The 21,856-nt window shown below is 41.1% G+C and overlaps 1 protein-coding gene across 1 annotated transcript; it reads left to right on the top strand.

Moving 5' to 3' along the window:
* The first annotated feature begins 2,801 nt into the window (after positions 1-2,801).
* Positions 2,802-19,178, top strand: GATM (glycine amidinotransferase). The gene is made up of 9 exons (XM_046009270.1): positions 2,802-2,970; positions 4,450-4,668; positions 11,814-12,009; positions 12,881-13,071; positions 14,064-14,201; positions 14,379-14,543; positions 15,976-16,039; positions 16,503-16,619; positions 18,134-19,178. Exons 1-9 carry the CDS (start codon positions 2,902-2,904, stop codon positions 18,244-18,246), a joined length of 1,272 nt encoding a protein of 423 aa, XP_045865226.1. The 5' UTR covers positions 2,802-2,901; the 3' UTR covers positions 18,247-19,178.
* The last annotated feature ends 2,678 nt before the right edge of the window (positions 19,179-21,856 follow it).

Genomic DNA, 21,856 nt, shown 5'->3' with positions numbered 1-21,856 from the left:
GCATCTTTATTTTTTTAAAAGATTTTATTTATTCATTTGACAGAGAGAGAGATCACAAGTAGGCAGAGAGGCAGACAGAGGTGGGGAGGGAAGCAGTCTCCCCGCTGAGCAGAGAGCCCAATTTGGGGCTCGATCCTAGGACCCTGAGATCATGACCTGAGCCGAAGGCAGAAGCTTAACCCACTGAGCCACCCAGGCACCCCCCAAAAATGGCATCTTTCTTTAATTACATTCTAGTCATGAAAATATACTGTAGTCACTCTGTTTGAACTTGAGTAATACCATCTTTTTCTGATTTGAGAGCTACCCAGTCCCCTAAAGTTTAAGTACAAATGTCTCTTAGACAACATAGCTAATTCTATCTACTGTGTGTGTTACTAGTTTCACAGAGTATCTGTATCTCTTAAGTTCTAGGAACACATTATTCTTGCTTCCTATGCACAAATTCTGACGTCAACCATGATAGTCAAATAAATGAATTCTTACAATAGGCTCTTTTGTTGTTCATTGTGTTGACCCAAAGACTTTACTAGCTTTTGGGGTTTCTTTAGTCTCAGAGCACATTTCACAAACTCTGTACTTTGTTGGGGGGAACCAGGTAAAGTTGAACATGTCCCCAAAGCAACAGTGATGAGGGAGAAATCGGAAAGTGGAATAATCTGCCATGCTTCTGATAAGTTTTCTATTCCTTATGCTTTTACCCCTACATGACCCTAAATTATGCTCCTAGATTAACCCATAAGAGTATACTACTATTAGACATGAATATGCATAATCATTAATTATGGGACCACCAAGATCCTAAAATCATTGGTTTGATAAAGTTACTGGTGTTACATTAACCTATTGCCAATGAGGGAGAACAAGGCAAGAGTCACAGTCTATTCCACTTCTTCTGAAAAAAAGCAGCATAAACACCAAGGAGTTGCCAGGTATCACTGTAGACACTTTGCAGAGTCAGACAGACAGTATAAGACAAACCAGTAGGGAAGGCTCGTGCTTTGAATTGATGAAGTCAATCCAAAAAGTGTTACAGATTTTTTTCAAGAACAATACATATATCCATACACAAGAAAGAAAAAGGGAGTGAGGAAAGAGCTTTGATTTGCTTTTATAGCAATAGAACTGTTTTGGGTGGCTCTATCCACACACTTTCCCCTGGGTTCCAGAAGATAAGGGTATGTTCTATGGCTATAACATGAGTCTTTCTTTACGTAAAATTTAATGACACCCTGGCCTCATTATTTCCAGGCACTTCCAATTCTTACATCTGGAAAATTAAAATTAAAAGTGTCTTTAATGAATGATATGAGGGTGTCTTCAGATCTCAGACAGAAATAGTACAAAGTAATGTCAACACCATTTGTTAGGTGTACTTACTGTATTCTTGAATTCCTTTATTGAAGAGGAATATAGCTCTGGCCACCCTAAGTACATTAGAAAATTAGACCCTCAAGGTGGTTGCATTAATTCTTGGGAGAGGTACTTTATAAATTTTGAGATATATTAGCCAAAACCTTAATTAATAGTGTGATGCCTTCATTAGAAAGGAGGAGGAATTTGATTCCAGGTCACAAAGCAAGTTAATAGCAGAGCTAAGACATGGACCTAGACTTTCTGACTCCTTTCACCCTATTATCACATTTGGAGGCCTCCTTACTGTAAGGCCTGGTAAAATATTACCTCATATTCATATAGCTCTTAGTGCCACACCACGTTCAGCATGTACAGTCTCTCCTTTTGGCCCCTCAACGACCCTGTGTGCTAGAGACAATAAATGCAAGTGTTCTCTCTTTGAGGATAAGGTTGCAACTCAAGAAGACACATAGTAGTCTATAATAGAGTCAAAACTAGCACCCAGTTCTCCCAATTCCTCTTTCTACCATGCCATCCTGCTTGTCTGGTCCCTTCTATCAGTGAACTTTGGTTTGAAACGCCAGGATTAAAACAACAGCTCATTTTTTTTAAATTACCTATTTTGTAGGTACAAAATGAAATAGTTAAATCTCTCTGCCCCCTTTCCTCTGAAGTACTTAAATGTTAAACTGAGTTCTCTAGTTTTGCACTGTTCGGGAACTACTTTTCTAGGAAACTACCCTAATTAAGTTGAAACAAAAATTTTAATACATGAAATAGAAGGGAAGATGCATCTGCAGTCCTCTCTTATTTCTGGCCCACATCAGTCTCTATTGCCATGGTTGAGTTTCTCAAGCTAGGGCACATGGCCAAAGACTATTTGAAACGTCTGGTATTCCCCCAAACACCTAACTGGCTAGTAGTAGGTGGAAAGTGCAGGACCCCGGGGGAGAGATGACCTGAATTCTAGACTTAGGCTTCTCCAGTCTCAAACCCGGTGTTGCCTTAAGAAGCCACCTAAACTTCAGGTGGTTCCGTTCATTGCAAAATGAGGGGACTGAGTCAGTGCATACCGACAAACGTAACCGTGTGACTGTACTTACGCTTTACCCACGTCATCCAACAATGTACATTTAATGTACTATTGAGTTTCCTTCGTCAGAAGTCGCGTGCTCCTCCCCTCCCCGAAGCACGGGTGGGCCTCCAGCGGCGGACGGAGGCTGGGCTTGGTAGCCGAAGCCAGTCGGCCGACTGACAAACTAAAAAAATAGGCAAACACCGGCGGCTGGACCCCGAGCCACTCGCTGTGCCCTAACGGTTCCTAATTCGGGGCGGCGGGGCGCGCTGGCCTGCGCTCCCCGGACCCCGCCACCTGTTCCCAGCAGCCAATGGGGCGCGCGCGGAGGGCGGTGGGGCGGGGCGAGCCTACAAAAGGCCGGGGGCCGCGCGCCGCGACATCCCCTGCTGGCGCGCCCTCGGGAGGCTCGGACGGACGCGGCCGAGCACCTGGAACATTCCGTTCGTGGACAAGCCGGGCGCGGGGCGATGCTGCGGGTGCGGTGTCTGCGCGGCGGAAGCCGCGGCGCCGAGGCGGTGCACTACATCGGCTCTCGGGTGCGTGCGCCTCCCGCCTCGGCTAGCGGCCGCGCGCGCTCCCCCTCGCCTTCCCCAGACAGCATTGCATGACAGTGTCCCTCGGGTCCCCCCTTGGAAGCTCATCTTCAAGAACCTTTGCTGGCTGCTGGGAGCTCGGCGGGTTCCGGGGAAAGCGGGACAGGCATTGGGGCCACACCCCGAGGGACGCCGTGGCCGTCATTGCAGGGGGCGCCGCCATGCCCGCCGGACCCAGATTTGCTCCAAGAGGCTTCCCGCCCGGGGTGAGGGTATGGGGGCGACGAGTGACACTTAATACAAGGATGGAATTATTGGGCTTTAATACAGGGGGTGGGCATAGAGTTGGGGAGCCTTCGGGGAAATTCGTGTGGTGTGGATGGACGGGAGAGGAGGCAAACTGGGAATCTGGGATGGATGGAGAGGGAGCAAGCAGGCCCACTCCAAGAGTAACATGCAGTCCCGAGACCCGAGAAGAGTTGGAGCTAGTTCAGGCCTTACCCAGACTTTCTGCCGGTCCGGCCCTCCACTTGCCGGTTTGTAAGCGTGCGTCTGCAGACCTCCCTAGCTCCTGGGACAGGAATAGCTGGGCAGTTTGGCTCTCTGCTGGCAGCTGCTTCCAGAACAGCTGTCACTCTCCCTCCTGCTTTGGTTCTCACCCTGGCTCCCTTCCTGCCTCTTCCTAAGGCATTTAACAGAGTAGGAGCGACATTGGGCACAGGGGAGCGGTGTGGGCTGTGGGTGGTTTTGAGATTTGCGCGGTGGGTGAGGGACTCTCCCTATTGTAGATTTTATAGGCCTTGGATTTTCAAAAGGCTTTTTGGAAGTCCTTAGTTGTCTTTTCTGGTTTATAAATTTGTGCTTGGGTTAATTCTGTCATGGCTGGGATATTATGGACCATCTGTGAAATGGAGCAGATGGCACTTGGTTACTCTCAGAATTGAAGTGCCAAAGAGTGGGAAGTGTCTGTTACCAATGCAGAATTTTTAGTTTGAAGCTGATAATTCTGAAAGATAAGGCTCTTTACATATGCTTCTACATTTTCATTTGGAAAAAAAAAGTATTGGTGACTTTCACCGCTGAAGGGCGAAGGAGGCTTCTTCCTCCAGCTGGACTTGGCAGAGAGATATGGAGCAGCTTTCTGTGGTTTTCTAGGAACGGGGTGATCCATCATCTATGGAAGGGTTGCTTAAAGCTTGATTAAAACTTGAATGCAGAAAAATCATTCTGAGATATAAGGATAGAATCTTCTGAGGGGCTTTAAAGAGTTATGTCAGTTCACATATAGAGAAAAAGATAATTTATAAAAAACAAGAAGGGAAAACTATAGCCCCACTACCCACCTACATAGTAACTAACATCTTGATTTACATTCTTCTAAAGGATTTTAAATGTCTGTATTATGCTGGGTTTCATTCTACCTCCTCCTGCCTGCAAGTACTGTATAGGAATATGCAATAATCTCTTCTTTGTTCTTGGAAGCTTGGAAGAACCTTAACAGGGTGGGTGCAGAGAACTTTCCAGAGCACCCAGGCAGCTACTGCTTCCTCCCGGAATTCCTGTGCAGCTGATGATAAGGCCACTGATCCTCTGCCCAAGGACTGCCCCGTCTCTTCTTACAACGAATGGGACCCGTTGGAGGAAGTGATAGTGGGCAGAGCAGAAAATGCCTGTGTTCCACCATTCACTGTGGAGGTGAAGGTAAAGCAAGGGTATTCACATGTCTGAAGGGGGTTCACTCCTTACCTTCTGCAGGCTGGCCTCTAACCCCATTCTCCTCTATAGCTGCTTTCACTGTAGCTTACTCCAAACCTCTGAACTCGTGGCGATTTTAATTATCTTACGTGAAATACCTGTGGTGGTTTATTTTTCTTAAAGATTTTATTTATTTGTTTGACACAGAGAGAGAGCATGTGCACAAGCAGGGGAAGCTGGAGAGAGAGAGAGAGGGAGGGAGAAGCAGGCTCCCCACTGAGCAGGGAGCCCAAGGTGGGGATCCATCCCAGGACCCTGGGATCATGACCTGAGCCGAAGGTAGATGCTTAACCAACTGAGCCACCCAGGCGACCCTGGTGTTTTATAGTATTTACACAAATAACTCCTTCCTTCAGATTCTGACAGATCTCATCTGGGAATGTTAGTTCTTTCACTATTCCTCATACCTTCCTTCACTGTAATGTTGGGGTTGAGCGGAATTTCACTTTGGCCCTCTTCTCACAGCTTCGCCTCCCACTTCCAGTCTGGTCCAGATCTTTCTCCAAATCAGTGTGTTAAAACTCCTTGGCACATCTTGAGTTTAGCTGCCAGCCTCACTGCTATACTGGACCCTTCTTCATTTCTTCCTTTCCAATTTTGGCATTTCTATTTACTAGAACTGAAACAACAAGGAGCCATCTTTGATTTCACCCTCAGTCACATCCTCCGCATCCATTGTCCAAGATTCAACAAGTCCTTTGTCAAAAGCAACCTTACCTCCATCCCTCTGCTGCTGCCTTAGGTCAGGATCACATCTACTGCCTGGACCATCGCAGCTAACCCCTCACTGGCCTCCCTCATTTGTTGTTCTCTCCAAACCACCTTCCAGCTTCTGTGAGAGTGCTTTTTAAATTTTTAAATATTTTTTTAAAAAAGATTTTATTTATTTGACAGAGAGACAGGGAACACAAGAAGGGGGAGCTGCAGAGGGAGAGGGAGACGGAGGCTTCCTGCAGAGCAGGACCCTGGGATCATCACCTGAGGCAAAGGCGAATACTTAAGGACTGAGCCACCCAGGCACCCTGAAAGTGCTTTTTTTTTTTTTTTAAAAGATTTTATTTATTTATTTGACAGAGAGAGAGATCACAAGTAGGCAGAGAGGCAGGCAGAGAGAGAGGAGGAAGCAGGCTCCCTGCGGAGCAGAGAGCCCGATGCGGGGCTCGATCCCAGGACCCTGAGATCATGACCCGAGCCGAAGGCAGCGGCTTAATCCACTGAGACACCCAGGCGCCCCTGAAAGTGCTTTTTTAAGCCAAAATTGGATCACGTTGCTCATCCTGCTCCTTTCATTCCTCGATTTCCCAATCTTTTCTTTCTTTCTTTTTTTTTTTTTTTTAAGATTTCATTTATTCATTTGACAGAGAGAGAAATCACAAGTAGGCAGAGAGGCAACCAGAGAAAGGGATAAGCAGGCTCCCCGCCGAGCAGAGAGCCTGATGGAGGGTTTGATCCCAGGACCCTGGGATCAGGGCTGGAGCCAAAGGCAGAGGCTTAACTCACTGAGCCACCCAGGCACCCCCTTCCCAACCTTCTACATGTCCTCTTCCCCTACCACTACCTCAGATAAAGTTCTCATGGTATTCAAGATCATTCACAATCTGGCTTTTATCTGCCTTTCTAGGACTCCCCATTTCAATCATTGGCTCATCTTAGAGGTGTGTTAATATGGCAGGTTAGCAGATGTCCATTCTCGTTTGGGTCCCTCTCAACTCTAATATTTCACCTTGGTTTTCAGAAGACTTTATATGATAACCCTATAAGCAGCCAAACTAGACTTATCACTGTTCCCCAAACAACCATCATGCCTGTGCTCCCACTCAGGACTCTTCCATCTATGTTCTTGTACCGCTCCTGTCCGTAGTTTAAACCTACCCCTCTTACTACCACAGAGATCTGATGGTCCCTTCCCCAAAGCCTTCCAGGGTTTCGCTGGCAACAAGTAATATCTCCTAAAAACTCCTAGTGTTCTTTATCTGTAATATTCCTAAGGCTGGGCCTCTGTGGGTTAGTTTTCAGGTTTCATCTTGGATAAGGGAGTTCCATTCACATTGTAGACACAGCCTGAGCTTCCATTAATAATGTGTTCAAAATATATCTTAAGTGTACTTAAATTCTTCCTGGTTATTTACAATGTTATTTATAACATGGATTAAGGAAATAAGTTCCGTTACATCATTGCCCTCATGAGCAGAAATGCTGCCTACCTTGTACCGGTGCTCCAGAGGTATCAGCAAAAAAGACCTTGCTTTCTGTTCACAGAGAGAGCTTTGTCTAGCAACAAAGACTAAAGCTAAGTATCTTAAGCCAGTCACTTGGCAGTTGAATTGAATGCCCGAAGAGTAAAGGAAAAAGCAATGACCAAATGCTGGAGAGTTAGGAAGTCTTCTTGAAGAAAATGACTCTTTAATTAGACCTCAAAGACAGTGTAATAGAAAAAGTTACAAGTTCTAATTGTTCTGAAACTACCTCTGGTTCTGATATGTGATGTTTGCTGAACAGATTAATCTATGTATCATCCATGTGTTTTAAAAAGGCATTATCTTTTTTAAGTCTTTTCTTAAAAAGAAGTCCCATCCCTTAACCATATTAATTGGGTGGAATTAAATTTCAAATTCAAGCAATAGCTTGTCCTTTTACTTGTCTGTAAAACTGTTGACTTTTGTGCTATGTAATCTTACAGAAACAGAAGTGATTCTCACACATGATTTTGGGTTCTCTGTCATTTGTGGGAAATGTACTGGGCTGAAGTCAGGAGACCAGGACTGAATTACATATTTAATCAAGAAGCTTGATACTAGTCTTGGCTAATCAGCTCTTTGACCTTGTGCAAGATTCCACAGATTTCTGGGCCTCAATAAAGTGAAGATGTTAAGAGGTTTGCTATCTACCTAACAAGATTAAATATGAAGGTAAAAGGTTGCATGCTAAGTATTTCAAGGGACAAAACCATACTTCATTACTGTTGTATGGATCTAGGTTTACATTACAGAAGTACACTGTAAGTGCAATGATTGTAGATATTGCTAATATTAGCAGTATTGATTTCATTCATTTGTCTGGTTATTTCTGCTTTATGCCACATGCTAAACTAGGTAACTAGAGAAAATTAAAGACATGCATAGCCCCAGAAGGCAAGGCCTTACTAATGGAGAAAAATGATACAGATGTATCAATCATCTTGGGAACAATGAAAGATAAAATAATGTATTAAACTGCTTATGAGAAATTAGGCATAAGATTGGTTGGAAGATATAAAGGCTAGAGAAATTTTATGGGAGTAAGAACTGTAGTGTCAGAAAGCACAGTTTTTAAAAGCTGTGTAGCTTTTTATACTGTAAGACATAATGAATACTTTCTACCAAATACTTGCTTTTTGTTTTGCTTTTATCTTTAAAACAAAGCTTGTAAGAAAGGACCTTTTATAAGATACAAAGTCAGTCAAGGTTAATGTACTATAAGCTTGAGGCTGGATCGATCTATCTATGAAATATCTCTTGATATTTCATAGCTTCCAAAGACTATTTAAAATTCTTTTGGCAGCCGACCCCCTCACCCTCCACCCCTCACACCAACCTGAAGGGTTTTAAGCTCTGAAAGACTATAAAGTTCCAGGACTGCAGCCATATCTGTGCAACAGATTATTAAAAACACCATATGCTAAGCATTTAATGTAGTGTTTTTTATCTTGCAGACACTTGGTAAATAATTGCTAACTCATTTAGCAGGGTTACATGAGGCAACTTATTTAGCAAAGGTTACAAAGGAAGTGTAAATAATTTCCAACTATGTCTTGGAAATGTAATGTGCCTTGATCATTTGGACTTTGTTCAACCTTAGCCAGACAGAGTATGAGTTACATAAGGAAACTCACACTGTTCAAGTAGATTTTTTTCCCCTAGGAAATCTTAGTTCCTATTTACCAAGGCCAGCTTCATTCTGCTGCATTCTGCATTACACAGAATACTTTGGAATGTGTCCGGCAAGACAGCATGGCTGTGCATCTGCTGGAACCAGTTTTAAAGTTTCAAAGGCTTCTTGTCCTTTAGCGGACTGTAAGCGATGTGCCTGGCATGAGAAGGAGAAAGTGATGAATGGAGGAGTAGTACTGGGATGTGTCTGAGAGGACTATAGAGACTCATTGTTATCCTCTCCTTCCGGAGGCTGCTGCCGGACTTCCGAGGAGTGGAAAACAGTGGAATGCTTTTGTTTTTAAAAGGAGTAGATTGATCTTAAAAACTATGTGAATTAATACCGATCGTTTGATACTGATGATATTTGTCAGAAACTGAGCCTATTGTTTTCCTATAGATCTTCAAAAGAAAAGCAACTAACCAATAATGTGGACAGGGATCAGAAAACTTTTTTCTGCCAGATAATAAACATTTCAGGCTTTACAGACCATACATTTCTGTCATGACCACTCACCTCTCAACTCTGCCACTATAGTGCAAACAAAACAAAACAGCTGCTGACAATATGTAAATGAATGTGTATCTGTGTTCCCATAAAACTTGTATTTACTTAAAAAAAATGGCCATGGATTTTTAGTTTGCCAGCCCATTTTTAGAGCCTCACTGGCATCCTCCATTTTTGTTAAAGACATGTTTTTCAGATTCTTATTCCTTCTCCAGCAGGCTCAGCTCCAGCCTTAGTGGTGTGAACCTAGGTACTGAACTAACAAGAGGCAGGTCTGCCTCTATATGTTTGATATTTATCAGACTGAGGTGGAAATGGAAGTAGAGACAGAAAATCTGGAAAAGACATCATCTTTGACATTACTGGGCTAGACATCTAGACACTGTATCTCATCACCCAGTTCCCTTAACCACTATCTGAAATTGTCTGATTTGTGTGGAAAACTTACCTGACATGATCAAGACTGGTAGATAGTCAGTTAATCGATGATATAAGGAAGTATTTTGGGGGGCACCTGGGTGGCTCAGTGGGTTAAGCCTCTGCCTTCAGCTCAGGTTATGAGCTCAGTCCTGGGACAGAGTCCTGCATCAGACTCTCTGCTCAGCAGGGAGCCTGCTTCCCCCCTCTCTCTGCCTGCTTCTCTGCCTACTTGTGATCTCTCTCTCTCTGTCAAATAAATAAAATCTTTTTTAAAAAAAAGGAAGTATTTTTCTTAAATACCTGCTTCAGATATATTTTTTTAAACTTAAAATACATGGATGCATATCACTTTGCCAGTCTTCTGATGAAAGTCCAAGGTTTTCTCCTAGCATTCGGATCTTCTGATTGGACTTCTGCCTCATCTACCTTGATAAATTACATCCATAAACATGGTCTACATTTCCCAATGTATTTCTTTAAATTGAGAACTTAGGAACATGCTAAACAATCTGAATGAGGAATCCTTCTACATTTTTATATTTTTGAAAACCATTATTTTACAATTGTTAGGCTTGCCCTATTTCAATAGTCATTTTTAGCAAATCAAGCCTTTTAAAAAGCATTTAACTGGTTTTCATTTAGTTGTCTTTTTAAAATGCATATAACCCTTGGACACTTTCTAAATGTTACGCTTTTTTTCAGCTGCTAAGTGTGTGAATTCATTTATGGGACCACTTCCTTCTGTGACAAAAGGACTTGAAGTGGTTTGAGAACTTGGAAAGACTGGGGAGAGGAGGCATGTCTGCAGGGAAGGCTAGGAAGTAGCAAAGGCAGACTTGCGCTGCTGCACAATTTTGCCAAGTGCTAATTCTGTTGAATGAGAAAATCAGTAATGGGTTTTTAAGAGCAGCAAAGAACGTTTGACAATGTGTCCCTAATTTTAAGGGGGCGGTGTCCTATTTTCCTACAGAGTATCTTGCAGTGCTGTTTTCTAGATAGAATTCTGGGATGCGTGGGTAGCACATGGTTTTATCTAAGTACGGATGTGCTCTTCTTAGGCTCTTTTGTTTGTTTTGTTACTTGATTTCATTTAGTGTAACCATCCCTCAGAATAAGATGCTGCTCAAAATATAACTTTTAACTAGTGAGGAGTTGTACTGGTCACGTAAGCATGCTTAAGGATGACCTTGAGAAAAACATGTACTAGCAGCAGGCCTCTGGTGGAAGGGATGATACACCCCCTTGAAGCCAAGCAGCTGGGAATTCCCGGCCAGCTCCTGGCAGGACACCGCCTGCTTCCCTTTTTCCTTGTCTCCTGTACCTCAGAGAAAGCCTGCTATTAAGGTAATCCCTTTAAGTGTACTAGCAATTACAAATCCAAGCTGCTGGACCAGACACACCTTACTCTTCTTGTTGTTTACCTTGTTTACCTCTAAAACTTGTGACCAACATCTGACTCACATTCCTTCTTGTTTACCTACTAGATCTATGGCTATTGTATAACCTTTTCTTCTCCTTTGTTGCTACCTTGTATCTAATAAATACGGGACTGAGGAGTTGTTTGGGGACAGTCCTTCCAGCTGTTGTCCCCTGCTCCCTGTCTTACAACTGACTTGTTTGTGCCTCATTCCACTCCAGTGCACCATTAGTAAAGCGGTAGTTGAGACTGGCTAACGGAGTCCCTACGTCCTGTTTTGTCATGAAGCTTTTACTATGAAGGACCAATAAAAACTGGAGAAGACTCCAAGCCCACCTGAGGGCAGACATGCTGTGAATGGCAGGGCAGAAGATCGTGGGCAAAGAGTGCAAAAGATCTTAAAACATCCAGGAAATTTAGAAATTTTCATTCAGCAGATATTGAGAGTCTTCTCAGAGAGGCAGTGTGCTCAGTGCCGGGGATCAGCACTAGCCAAGACATAGTCTTAATCTCAATTCCATTAAATTATACAAATCAGGGGCACCTGGATAGCTCAGTTAAGCCTCTGCCTTCGGCTCAGGTCATGATCTCAGGGTCCTGGGATCAAGCCCCAAGTTGGCTCCCTGCTCGACAGGAAGTTGCTTCTCCCTTTCCTCCTCACTCATGCTCTTTTTTTCTCTCTCTCTCAAATAAATGCAATTTTTTTAAAAAAGAAAAAAAATAGGTTACAGAAATCCTTTGTTCACTGCCTAGGACTTTATCATGAGTTGTATTTTTCTCTGATTAAGTAAGTGTTTTTCTCTGATTAAGTATTTCACTTACTTTCTCCTGCTTGTAGGCCAACACATACGAAAAGTACTGGCCATTTTACCAGAAGCATGGAGGCCATTATTTTCCCAAAGATCATTTGAAAAAAGCTGTTGCTGAAATTGAGGAGATGTGCAATATTTTAAAAATGGAAGGAGTGACAGTGAGGAGACCTGACCCCATTGACTGGTCACTGAAGTATAAAACTCCTGATTTTGAATCTACGGGTAAGTGATGTTGGATACCTCAACTTCTAGTGTCTTAATTTTTAATTTCTTTCTTAAAAGCTCAGATAATCTCTCAGAGATTCTTTTAATAATCCTTTGAAACTTAAAGATTACTTAGGAACAGATTGGTTCTTTCCAATATGATTAAGATGTCCATATTCTAAACTCCATTGTAAATCAGAATCTTATTGAAAGAAGCAGTTTTTCTAAATCTTATGATCATTAACTTTCATAAAACAGTGGATTCCATGTCACAGAAGTTAAGAGGGGAATAGAAACATTCCCATTTTAGTTTTAACTGACATTGCTACAAGATTGTTCTTGTGCCTGAGTTCAGTGTTCTAATTCACAGTTCTAGAAATGATCCTTGGCCCAATTTTTATCTTGTGGTACTGATACTCCCTGAAGAACTCTGTTTCTATGTAGCAAGAAAGGAGCTTACAAAACGTGAAAACTTGGTGGTTCTAGATCTCTTTGAACAAGGACCTTATTACTTCATTTCTTTTCTTCCTTCCTTTCTTCCCTTTCCTTTCTTTGCTTCCTCCCTCCCTTTCCTTTCATTTCCCTCCCTTCCTTCCTTCCTACCTTCATTCCTTCCTACCTTCCTTTCCTAGCTTTGCCATCACCACACATGCTACCAATCTAGTATATATCACAATGTAGTCTATATCATCTAGTATATATCTAGTATATGGAGATATATCACTCCATCTTTTTCCATTTGCATATAAATACGCATACACATTCTTACAGATTTTCTGTAATTTATTTATTTTTTTTTTTACCAAGACATGGGATCCTATTATATAGATTCTTCTGTCTTGGAAATTAGCATTACTGAGGTTGTTGTGGAATTTTTTTGGTTTGATAGGTTTATATGGCGCGATGCCTCGAGACATCCTGATAGTTGTGGGCAACGAGATCATCGAGGCTCCCATGGCGTGGCGTGCCCGCTTCTTTGAGTACCGTGCATATCGGTCAATTATTAAAGACTACTTCCACCGTGGCGCCAAGTGGACAACGGCTCCCAAGCCAACAATGGGTGATAAGCTTTATGACCAGGTAAGACCCTAATTATAGGTGAGCTTATTGGTAACTTCTCTCAATAATCCAGAGAATGAGATAGAGATTCTCTGAAACCTTGTATTTGGTATGCATTTGAGAAACTAAGAACATCACCTGCATTTAAAAAATAATTGTTTTATGATAAAAATAAGGTAATGATATTGTGATAATAACAGTAATAGTAGTAATGGCTAACACTTATCTGGTGCTTATCGTGTGCTAGGTCTTGAACTAAATGCCTTTATATATTGTCAGTCCTGTTTATTCTTCACAAAATCCTCTGGAGGGAGAAGCATCAATCCTTCCCTTACAGGGAGGAAAACATGCCTAAAGGCACATAGCTATTCATTGGTAGAAACAGAAAAGTCACTCATCTGAACTCCATTCTTTTCTTCTGAAAAAAACAAAAAACAACGGGGGGGGGGGGGGGTCGTCTACAGGCCATATTCACAGTAAAAGGAAGTATATATCCTTTGTTAGGTCACTTACTACTTGATCATTTATAGAAAGAATCAAAAGATGAAAATTTCTTCTAGGCGTTTAAAGACAGAAATGAGTAATGAATTCATTCCACCACACCAAATCCATTTTGGCAGGGGATGCATGGCATCTCATTTGATGGTATGAGTTAGGCTCAGGACCAAATTCCTTTTCTAAAATAACAAAATGACTTCATCCTGTTGACTGTCACTATTGTAGATAGCTACATAAATCATTATGAGTCATGAATATTTTCAAAATCATTACCATTGCTGTACCATTTCCTTGTAAGTATCAAGAAATTGCTGTCATGCCTAGTTTTGGGCTTTTGTTTTTTGTTGTCAGTTTATTTTGATTTAGTTAGCATGGGTCTACATCTTCCCTGTGCATGTTTTAGTCTAAAACAGGGTAGTACTATTTTGGAAAATGATGATGTTGAATTAATTTTCTTAGTAATGGATGTCCCATAAATAATTTCCTTTGTATGTATTCATTCTCGTTCCAATTAGAATTACCCTATCCATTCAGTAGAAGACAGACACAAATTGGCTGCTCAGGGAAAATTTGTGACGACTGAGTTCGAGCCATGCTTTGATGCTGCTGACTTCATTAGAGCTGGAAGAGATATTTTTGTACAGAGAAGCCAGGTCAATAAAAGCTGCCTCTTAAATTTCATACTTTATTATTACGTTTTAATTCATTATTTTATTATTTACTTACACATTATTGTATTTTTTGATGAAAATATTTTCATCCTGACTATTTTTAGTTATCTAAACGTAGAACCAGATCTTTATAGAATTATGTCCTCCTTTCATTTTCAGGTTACAAACTATCTGGGCATTGAATGGATGCGTAGGCATCTTGCTCCAGACTACAGAGTGCATATCATCTCCTTTAAAGACCCCAATCCAATGCATATTGATGCCACCTTCAATATCATCGGACCTGGTCTTGTGCTGTCTAACCCTGACCGACCATGTGATCAGGTAAGGGAGCCCTTAAGACTCTGGAGAAGCATTAGAGTCTAGCAATGTAAGTAATTACCATTTTTATTTTAAGCACTTCCATGGTTCCTAATGGTCCTAAATGACAAATTCAGCAGTGAGAATCAAACATTGTATTGCTTGTGGTGGATTTACTATAAGGTGACCAGAATTCCCAGATGTATGTTGTAGCCATGTAGTGTAGTGTCTGTCATCAGACTTTGACTTTCCTTAAGGCTTGCCTTAAGGCAAAGCCTCCAGTTTGTGTGTCTCTATGTGTTTTTATTGAAGAGAGTCTATTATCCCACAGCTTGCAGCCAAGATCCCACAGCAGCTGAATTGCAAACAGAATGATCCCTGCATGGTAGGACAGTGCCCCTGGGTAGTGGGTGTCTTCCTCCCTCTCCAGTGGGCCAGGATCTCTTTGCCCAGCCCCAACTCACAGGAAGGAGCAGAGCTACTGGTCTCTGAGAGCAGCTGGTCTGCTAGCATCTGCAGCCTCCTGACTCTGCTGCCTCCCTCCTACTTCCAGTTGGGTGGTGAGTGATTCTGTGTTATTTGTTAGGCTGCGGTATATCTCTTAAAAATGACTACTTTAGGAGCGCCTGGATGGCTTAGTGGGTTAAAGCCTCTGTCTTCAGCTCAGGTCATGATCTCAGGGTCCTGGGATCGAGCCCCACATCGGACTCTGTTCTCAGCAGGGAGCCTGCTTTCCCCTCTCTCTCTGCCTCTCTGCCTACTTGTGATCTCTCTCTGTCAAATAAATAAATAAAATCTTAAAAAAAAATGACTACTTTACCATGTCACTGTTTATTTCCATCCCATATATTTATACCCAATGACCAAGATTACTTATCCATTTTCATTTTAATATAATTTATTAATATACTAAGTGAGTATGTGAACATAGGAATGGCTGGGTTATAATGGTCACTAAAGACACTTATGGTTCTTTGGGAGTACATCCTTAACACCTGTCTTTATGCAATGTAGAGATGCAAATAATGGACTGTGAAGTGGATGGACTATGGGTTTAACACAGTCATTACATTTTTGTTTCCTTATAGCTAAATAGATAGGAAATATTTTCATTTTCTTTAATGGGAATTTGTCAAGGAAAGTATCTTCCATATTTTAAGATCTCTGAAACCTAAATAAAGCACAAGAATATTTTTAAAAGCTTTAACATTTCTGTTACTTTTTTTTTTAACTTTAACCTGGTAATATGGTAATTTTATTTTACATTTCTAATTAGAATTCAAACAAAATCACTTCAAATGTTTGGAAATGTAATTTTATTTTGGCAGCTGAGAAGTCAGTGTCTCAAAAAGAATTATTAATCATAAGAGCTATCAGAGTACAAATGATAATAATAGCATATATAGATTTAAACCTCCTTGGGGTTTTTGTTTGTTTGTTTGTTTCTATTTTGCAGATTGATCTTTTTAAGAAAGCAGGATGGACCATAGTTACTCCTCCAATACCAGTCATTCCAGATGGTATGTTTACTGTTACATACTCCTAGGCTAAAATGAGTATTTCATCTATAGACAGCAGCCCAAATTTTAGTACTTTAATAAAGAAAATGTTTCCCCAGGAAGGAGTAAACTTGCACCTAGGCCTATAGGTACAAGAAAAGGCTGGGACTTACGTTTGTAATCTCTCCTTCCATACACAATGCAAGTGAGAAGATGGGAAAAATCAGCATAAAGCAACATCACAAAGCAAGAAACGAGTTTTTAAAGAAAACAAGGTGAAATCCAAATGTGTAATAGGTATCGATTGAGTCTAGATTGAATACTAATATTTACATATAAATTGTCTTAAGATTAAAATAAAATTCCATAGAGAAAGTGAACTACTGAAAGAATGGAAGTGTCACTTTAATATTCTTCACTTTGGAACCCTTGCTTTAAACAAAGATGATAGTGGACATGATTTAACTGTTGTTACCACTTTTAGATCACCCACTCTGGATGTCATCCAAATGGCTTTCCATGAATGTCTTAATGCTAGACGAGAAGCGTGTCATGGTGGATGCCAATGAAGTTCCAATTCAAAAGATGTTCGAAAAACTGGGTATGTACAATAAACGATGGCGTCATGCATGAAAGTATTAAATCAGAATAACTAAAGAAATTACCGCTAGGTCTGATGTATGATTTACGTAATTCAGTTGCTATTCCTTTTAGAGGTACCACGTTATTTCATAGATGCACAATATTTTTATTTCTAACAATCATAATTCCAAAGGGTTGGAGATGCATTCCAGGCTCCTCAAACATCCCTTAGGAATAAGTATATCAATCTTCTGTGACTTATCTAACCTCTTGGTGCCCACATATGAAGATTCATGTCTTATATTTCAGGTGTATTACCCGAAGAAATGATTTTCCCCCTTGACAGATCCCTCTTTAATGTGTTATCAGTTGAAAAAGACTGGCCTGTCCATTTTAGATTGAGCCCAATCTAATGATTTGACCTCTAATGCTATGCCACTTTTTTCCTGATTTTCATGAAATAGCCCAACTGCTTGGGTTCATTCAGTTTCTTTGTCCATTAAGATTTTATTGTTTCTCAACTTAAAATATTATTAATAACCAGATATATGATTCATCATATTTTATGATTTACACACAAGGAACTTGTTAAAGCAAACTTTATCAAACAACTGGAACCTTTCCAATTCAGGATTAAAATAGCTCTGACCATCTGAATAAGAGAGATACATCTGCCTGCCAGGAAACACACTTGTGTTTAAAAGTCCACTCTTTATCCCAAGTCCACTCTTTATCCCAAGCCCACTCCTTACCCCTTGTGAACTCTGTTCTTACTTCCCAAAGCCCTGCCCAGTCTCACTTTCTTGGGAAAGTCTTTTCTGATGGCTCTTGCTGCCTTCCCTCCCTGACTACCCCAGTGGAACTTTTAGTGACTCTAGAGCTATCTTTCCCCTCAAAATAATGTGTTCCTTGAGGGAAGAGGATAGATTTTCTTTTTAAAATCCTGTTATGCTGTGTTGAACACTACAACAGAAACTTATGATGTACTATATGCTGGCTACCTGCACACAATTTAAAAAAATGAAAAAAACAGATAAAAAATAAAAAAGTAAAATAAAATCCCATTGTGCTGAACACAATAGATTTCTTTCTAAATACAGTTGGTTAACTGGGCCATGCACATCATCACAAGCACATCAGTGCAAATGATGCCAGATTAAATTCTTGCCTGAATAGATTTGGTACCTGAATGAGCATCCAACCCAGCGTATTAAAAATACAAGCTCGGTTCCATCGTTTTCTTAAGGTGGTGAAGTTGATCCTGTCCCACTCATCCAACCAACTGACTTGTGAATTGTCAGCAGAACAAAATAGACTTCACCGTGTCTGCTGTCTGGTGAAGACTTTATATTAGCAGTGGAATAGGTTAGATGAAATATAATTGGTGACAAAACAGTTGAAGGACTGTTACTGGGGTTCAGGTAGACTTAAGGATTAGAGACACAGGATTCCTACCTATCTTTGGGCTTACTTTCTACAGGAAATCTTCTTGGGCGTCCATCTAACTGACCACCTGTCTCTCTTTTGATGCAGGTATCAGTACCATCAAGGTTAGCATCCGTAATGCCAATTCCCTGGGAGGAGGCTTCCACTGCTGGACCTGCGATGTCCGGCGCCGAGGCACCCTGCAGTCCTACTTCGACTGACGGGGCCTGACGGTGCTGGTGGCTTGGCCTCCAAGAAATCTAGGAAGCTTAGGGATAAGGTTCATTCTCCCACTTGAAAAAGTGCATGAACTGTAGTGCTTTAAAAATCGTATCCTTAACAGGGGTCTTAAGCCTGGTTTATTTTTATTGCTTTTCTTTGATGAAAGGAAATAACTTGTGCTAGGTCTTACTTTCTTCTCCTAAATTCATTTACTGTTTGGCTTCAAGTGTAAACATTTGGTGAATATGTACCAACAAAAATTAGTTGTTTTGAGTAACTTGGCCACTAATATTTAACCATCTACCTCTGTTTTTAATTTTCTTTCCAAAAGGCAGCTTGAAATGTTGGTCCTAATTTTCATTATTTTTTTCCTTTTTTCTAAGACTTGGGAATGTTTGTATCATTTCTTTTTTTCTAAATGAGAGAAAGACTTAAAATGTACACAGATCTTAAGCAGAACCAGGTAATTGTCTCTTTTTCTAATGAGGAATTTGGGTAATTTTAAATTTTTTGTCTTTAAAAAATAACCTAGACTATGCAAACATATTAAGTGAATTTTCCATGAATGTTTTTAATATTTTTATTTCAACATTGCTACTTGCTACTAAAAACCTTTTCATACAACTTACCTCATTTCAAGTGATTTAGTTTAATCTTTCTTCTCTGTCCAAATTTTAATGAAATATTTAGTACAATAGGTTGTTAGTTAACTATCAGTTCTGATCCTAAATTTTGATCTGTAGTATCTAATGGATATATTGCATTTTTGATAATCTAAGCTTGGTTTACAGATACACAAATTATTTCAAGCACAGACCTTAAAAGCATTAAAAAACTAATGGAGGTAAAACCTACATGCAATGTGAAATAATTTTAATGTTGGATTGTACGTGTATTTTTATTCTAATAAACTTTTATGTTACAGAATGGATTTCATTAGAGTTTGGTATCAGCCCAATTATTTTAAGCATAGGTAAATTATAAGAATGTAGCTCTAGGGACAAAATTTTAATGCTCTGAAGTAATACATTCATCCCTAGTAAATAACCTAATCCGTGTATTCACAAATGCTTAGCAGAGTCAGATTTTATTAGTTTTTTTTTTTAAGATTTATTTTATTTATTTTAGAGAGAGAGTGGGTGTGCACACACACATGGGGGAGGTGCAGAGGGAGAGGGACAGCAAGAATCCTCAAGCAGGGGCGCCTGGGTGGCTCAGTGGGTTAAGCCTCTGCTTTCGGCTCAGGTCATGGTCCTGGGATCCTGGGATCAAGCCCCTCATCGGGCTCTCTGCTCTGCGGGGAGCCTGCTTCCTCCTCTCTCTCTCTCTCTCTCTCTCTGCCTGCCTCTCTGCCTACTTGTGATCTCTGTCTGTCAAGTAAGTAAATAAAATCTTAAAAAAAAAAAAAAAAAAGAATCCTCAAGCAGACCACACTGAGCACAGAGCCTGACTCAGGGCTCAATCCCACGACCCTGAGATCATGAGTTGAGCTGACACCAAGACTCTGACACCTAATCGACTGAGCCACCCAGATGCCCCCAAATTTTATTAATTCGTTCATTTAAAAATACCTGAATGTTTTCTGAATTCAAGGGACTAATTCTAGGCCCCAGAAAAGAGAGTATCTGTTCTCAAGATGCTAAATGTTTTGACTTGTGAGAAATGGGGCGGGTCGGAGGGTGGAGAAGGCAAGCTCTGAAATGAGCCATAGGTTTACCCTATGCCTGTGTCCCTACCAACACCTTTAGCTCCATTGTATTCTGGTGTCCTTTCTCACCCCCACCCCCGCAACAGAACACCTATCAGTTCTACACTGGGCCGAATCCTGTTCAAGAAGTCCAGAGTCATGTGGACTGGGGCACACTTAGGGTATATATACATATTCCCAGGTCTAAATACTGCTCAGCAGTTGTACTATATACCCCTCCCAAAATCCCCATTGCCTATTCCAAACCTTCACTATGTTCTCTTATCTGATCTTATTGTTTCATTTTTCACAGAGCAAGTAAAGGCAGTTCAGTGTCCACTCCTCAGCTTTTCTGCTCTATTTCCATATTAGGATGGGCATTGTCCTCCACATTGGGAGAGCTTTTCTGACGTCACCCATGACATGCTGGGTATTTCAGGTCTTAGCATAATTTTACATCCTTCAGTTCTTAGAGCTGTTTCATATACAATCAGTAACAAACCTATAGCTGTCTTCTAGAAGGAGTATACTGGAGAATAGCAATTGGTGCTTTTCTAGTTCAAAAGTCTTGGGATCATGACCTGAGCCGAAGGCAGAAGCTTTAACCCACTGAGCTACCCAGGCGCCCCAGAACACTTAAAATTTCATTTCATCTTTGGGATCAGATCGCCCTAATGGAATAATTTTAGCTATAGCTTTCTGCAGTTCTAAGAAGCCTTGTTGGTGTTCAGAGCCTCAGTCAAATGGCTTTTCCCAGGTAATTTTAGATTTAAGTTAATAGTATCTATCCCTAAGTGAAGGATATGATTTTTCCAAAAGCCAAATAGGCCCACCAGGTGTTGAGCTTCTAGTTTAGTCCGGGAGGTGGGGAGCAAGAGCAACGTATTCCTGGTTGTCTGTGGTAGGGCCCAGGTTGCCCCAGCCCGTGCAACCCCCAAATTTTACAGTCTGTATAGGACCCTGAATTTTATTAGAGTTAAATTGATCATCCCCAATCCTCATATGATTTTATGACCTTAGTAAGTTTCTTTCAGTAAGTCTCTTTTAGCTTAATCCTCGGTTTCTAAGATAATCATAATATCCCCCAAATAGTGTACTGAAATACTGTCCAGTTGCATTAGATCTCAGTCCCACCTGACCACACTGACAGTATGTGGGAGAGTTCACTCTCCTTGAGGGGATCCCGTACATGTGTGTAATAGATCATAACATGTGAATGCATATTGTCGTTGCCTCTCCTTGGAGACTGGAATGTAGATTGTTGTTTCCTCTCCTTGGAGATAGTAAGAATAACATATTTTCTGGTGTGTCTGGGTGGCTCAGTCAGTTAGGCATCTGCCTTCGGCTTAGGCCATGATCCAGGGGTCTTGGGATCAAGTCCCACATCAGGCTCCTTGCTCAGCAGGGAACCTGCTTCTCCGTCTGCCTGCTGCTCCCCCTGCTTGTGCTCATGTGCACTCTCTCTCTCTCTGACAAATAAATAAATCAGTAAACTTAAAAAAAAAACCCAATATATTTTCTGTGCGGTTCTGTGGGGTGAATTGGCTCGCTTCTCACTGTCTATCTCTGCAGACACTTGAGCTCTGCTTCCTGCACCCTGCTATCGGATCAGATATCACTCCTCCATCAGCTGTCTTCTCTCTCAGAAATGTGTGGACAGCTCTCATTTACTATTCTCTCTTTCCCCTTCTCTTCATCCTGGTGGGTTTTTATCTTGTTATTCTGCAACTATCATTTTAGGGCAGTTTCAGAGGGAAAATGAAGATAAATGTTTGTGTTAAATCCACTCTAGTCCTGAATTGTATAGAAGTGTTTAGACCCTTAATCCTAAATGGCATGATAAAGGAGGAGGTTAAGGGAGTACCCCCAAAATCTTTATGAGATTTTATAGGAAGCTGGGTGGCTGGGGTGGGGGAATCCAC

Source organism: Meles meles, chromosome 6 (assembly GCF_922984935.1).
Source record: "Meles meles chromosome 6, mMelMel3.1 paternal haplotype, whole genome shotgun sequence".
NCBI classification, from domain to species: Eukaryota; Metazoa; Chordata; class Mammalia; order Carnivora; family Mustelidae; genus Meles; species Meles meles.
This window is presented reverse-complemented; position numbering and strand designations above follow the sequence as displayed.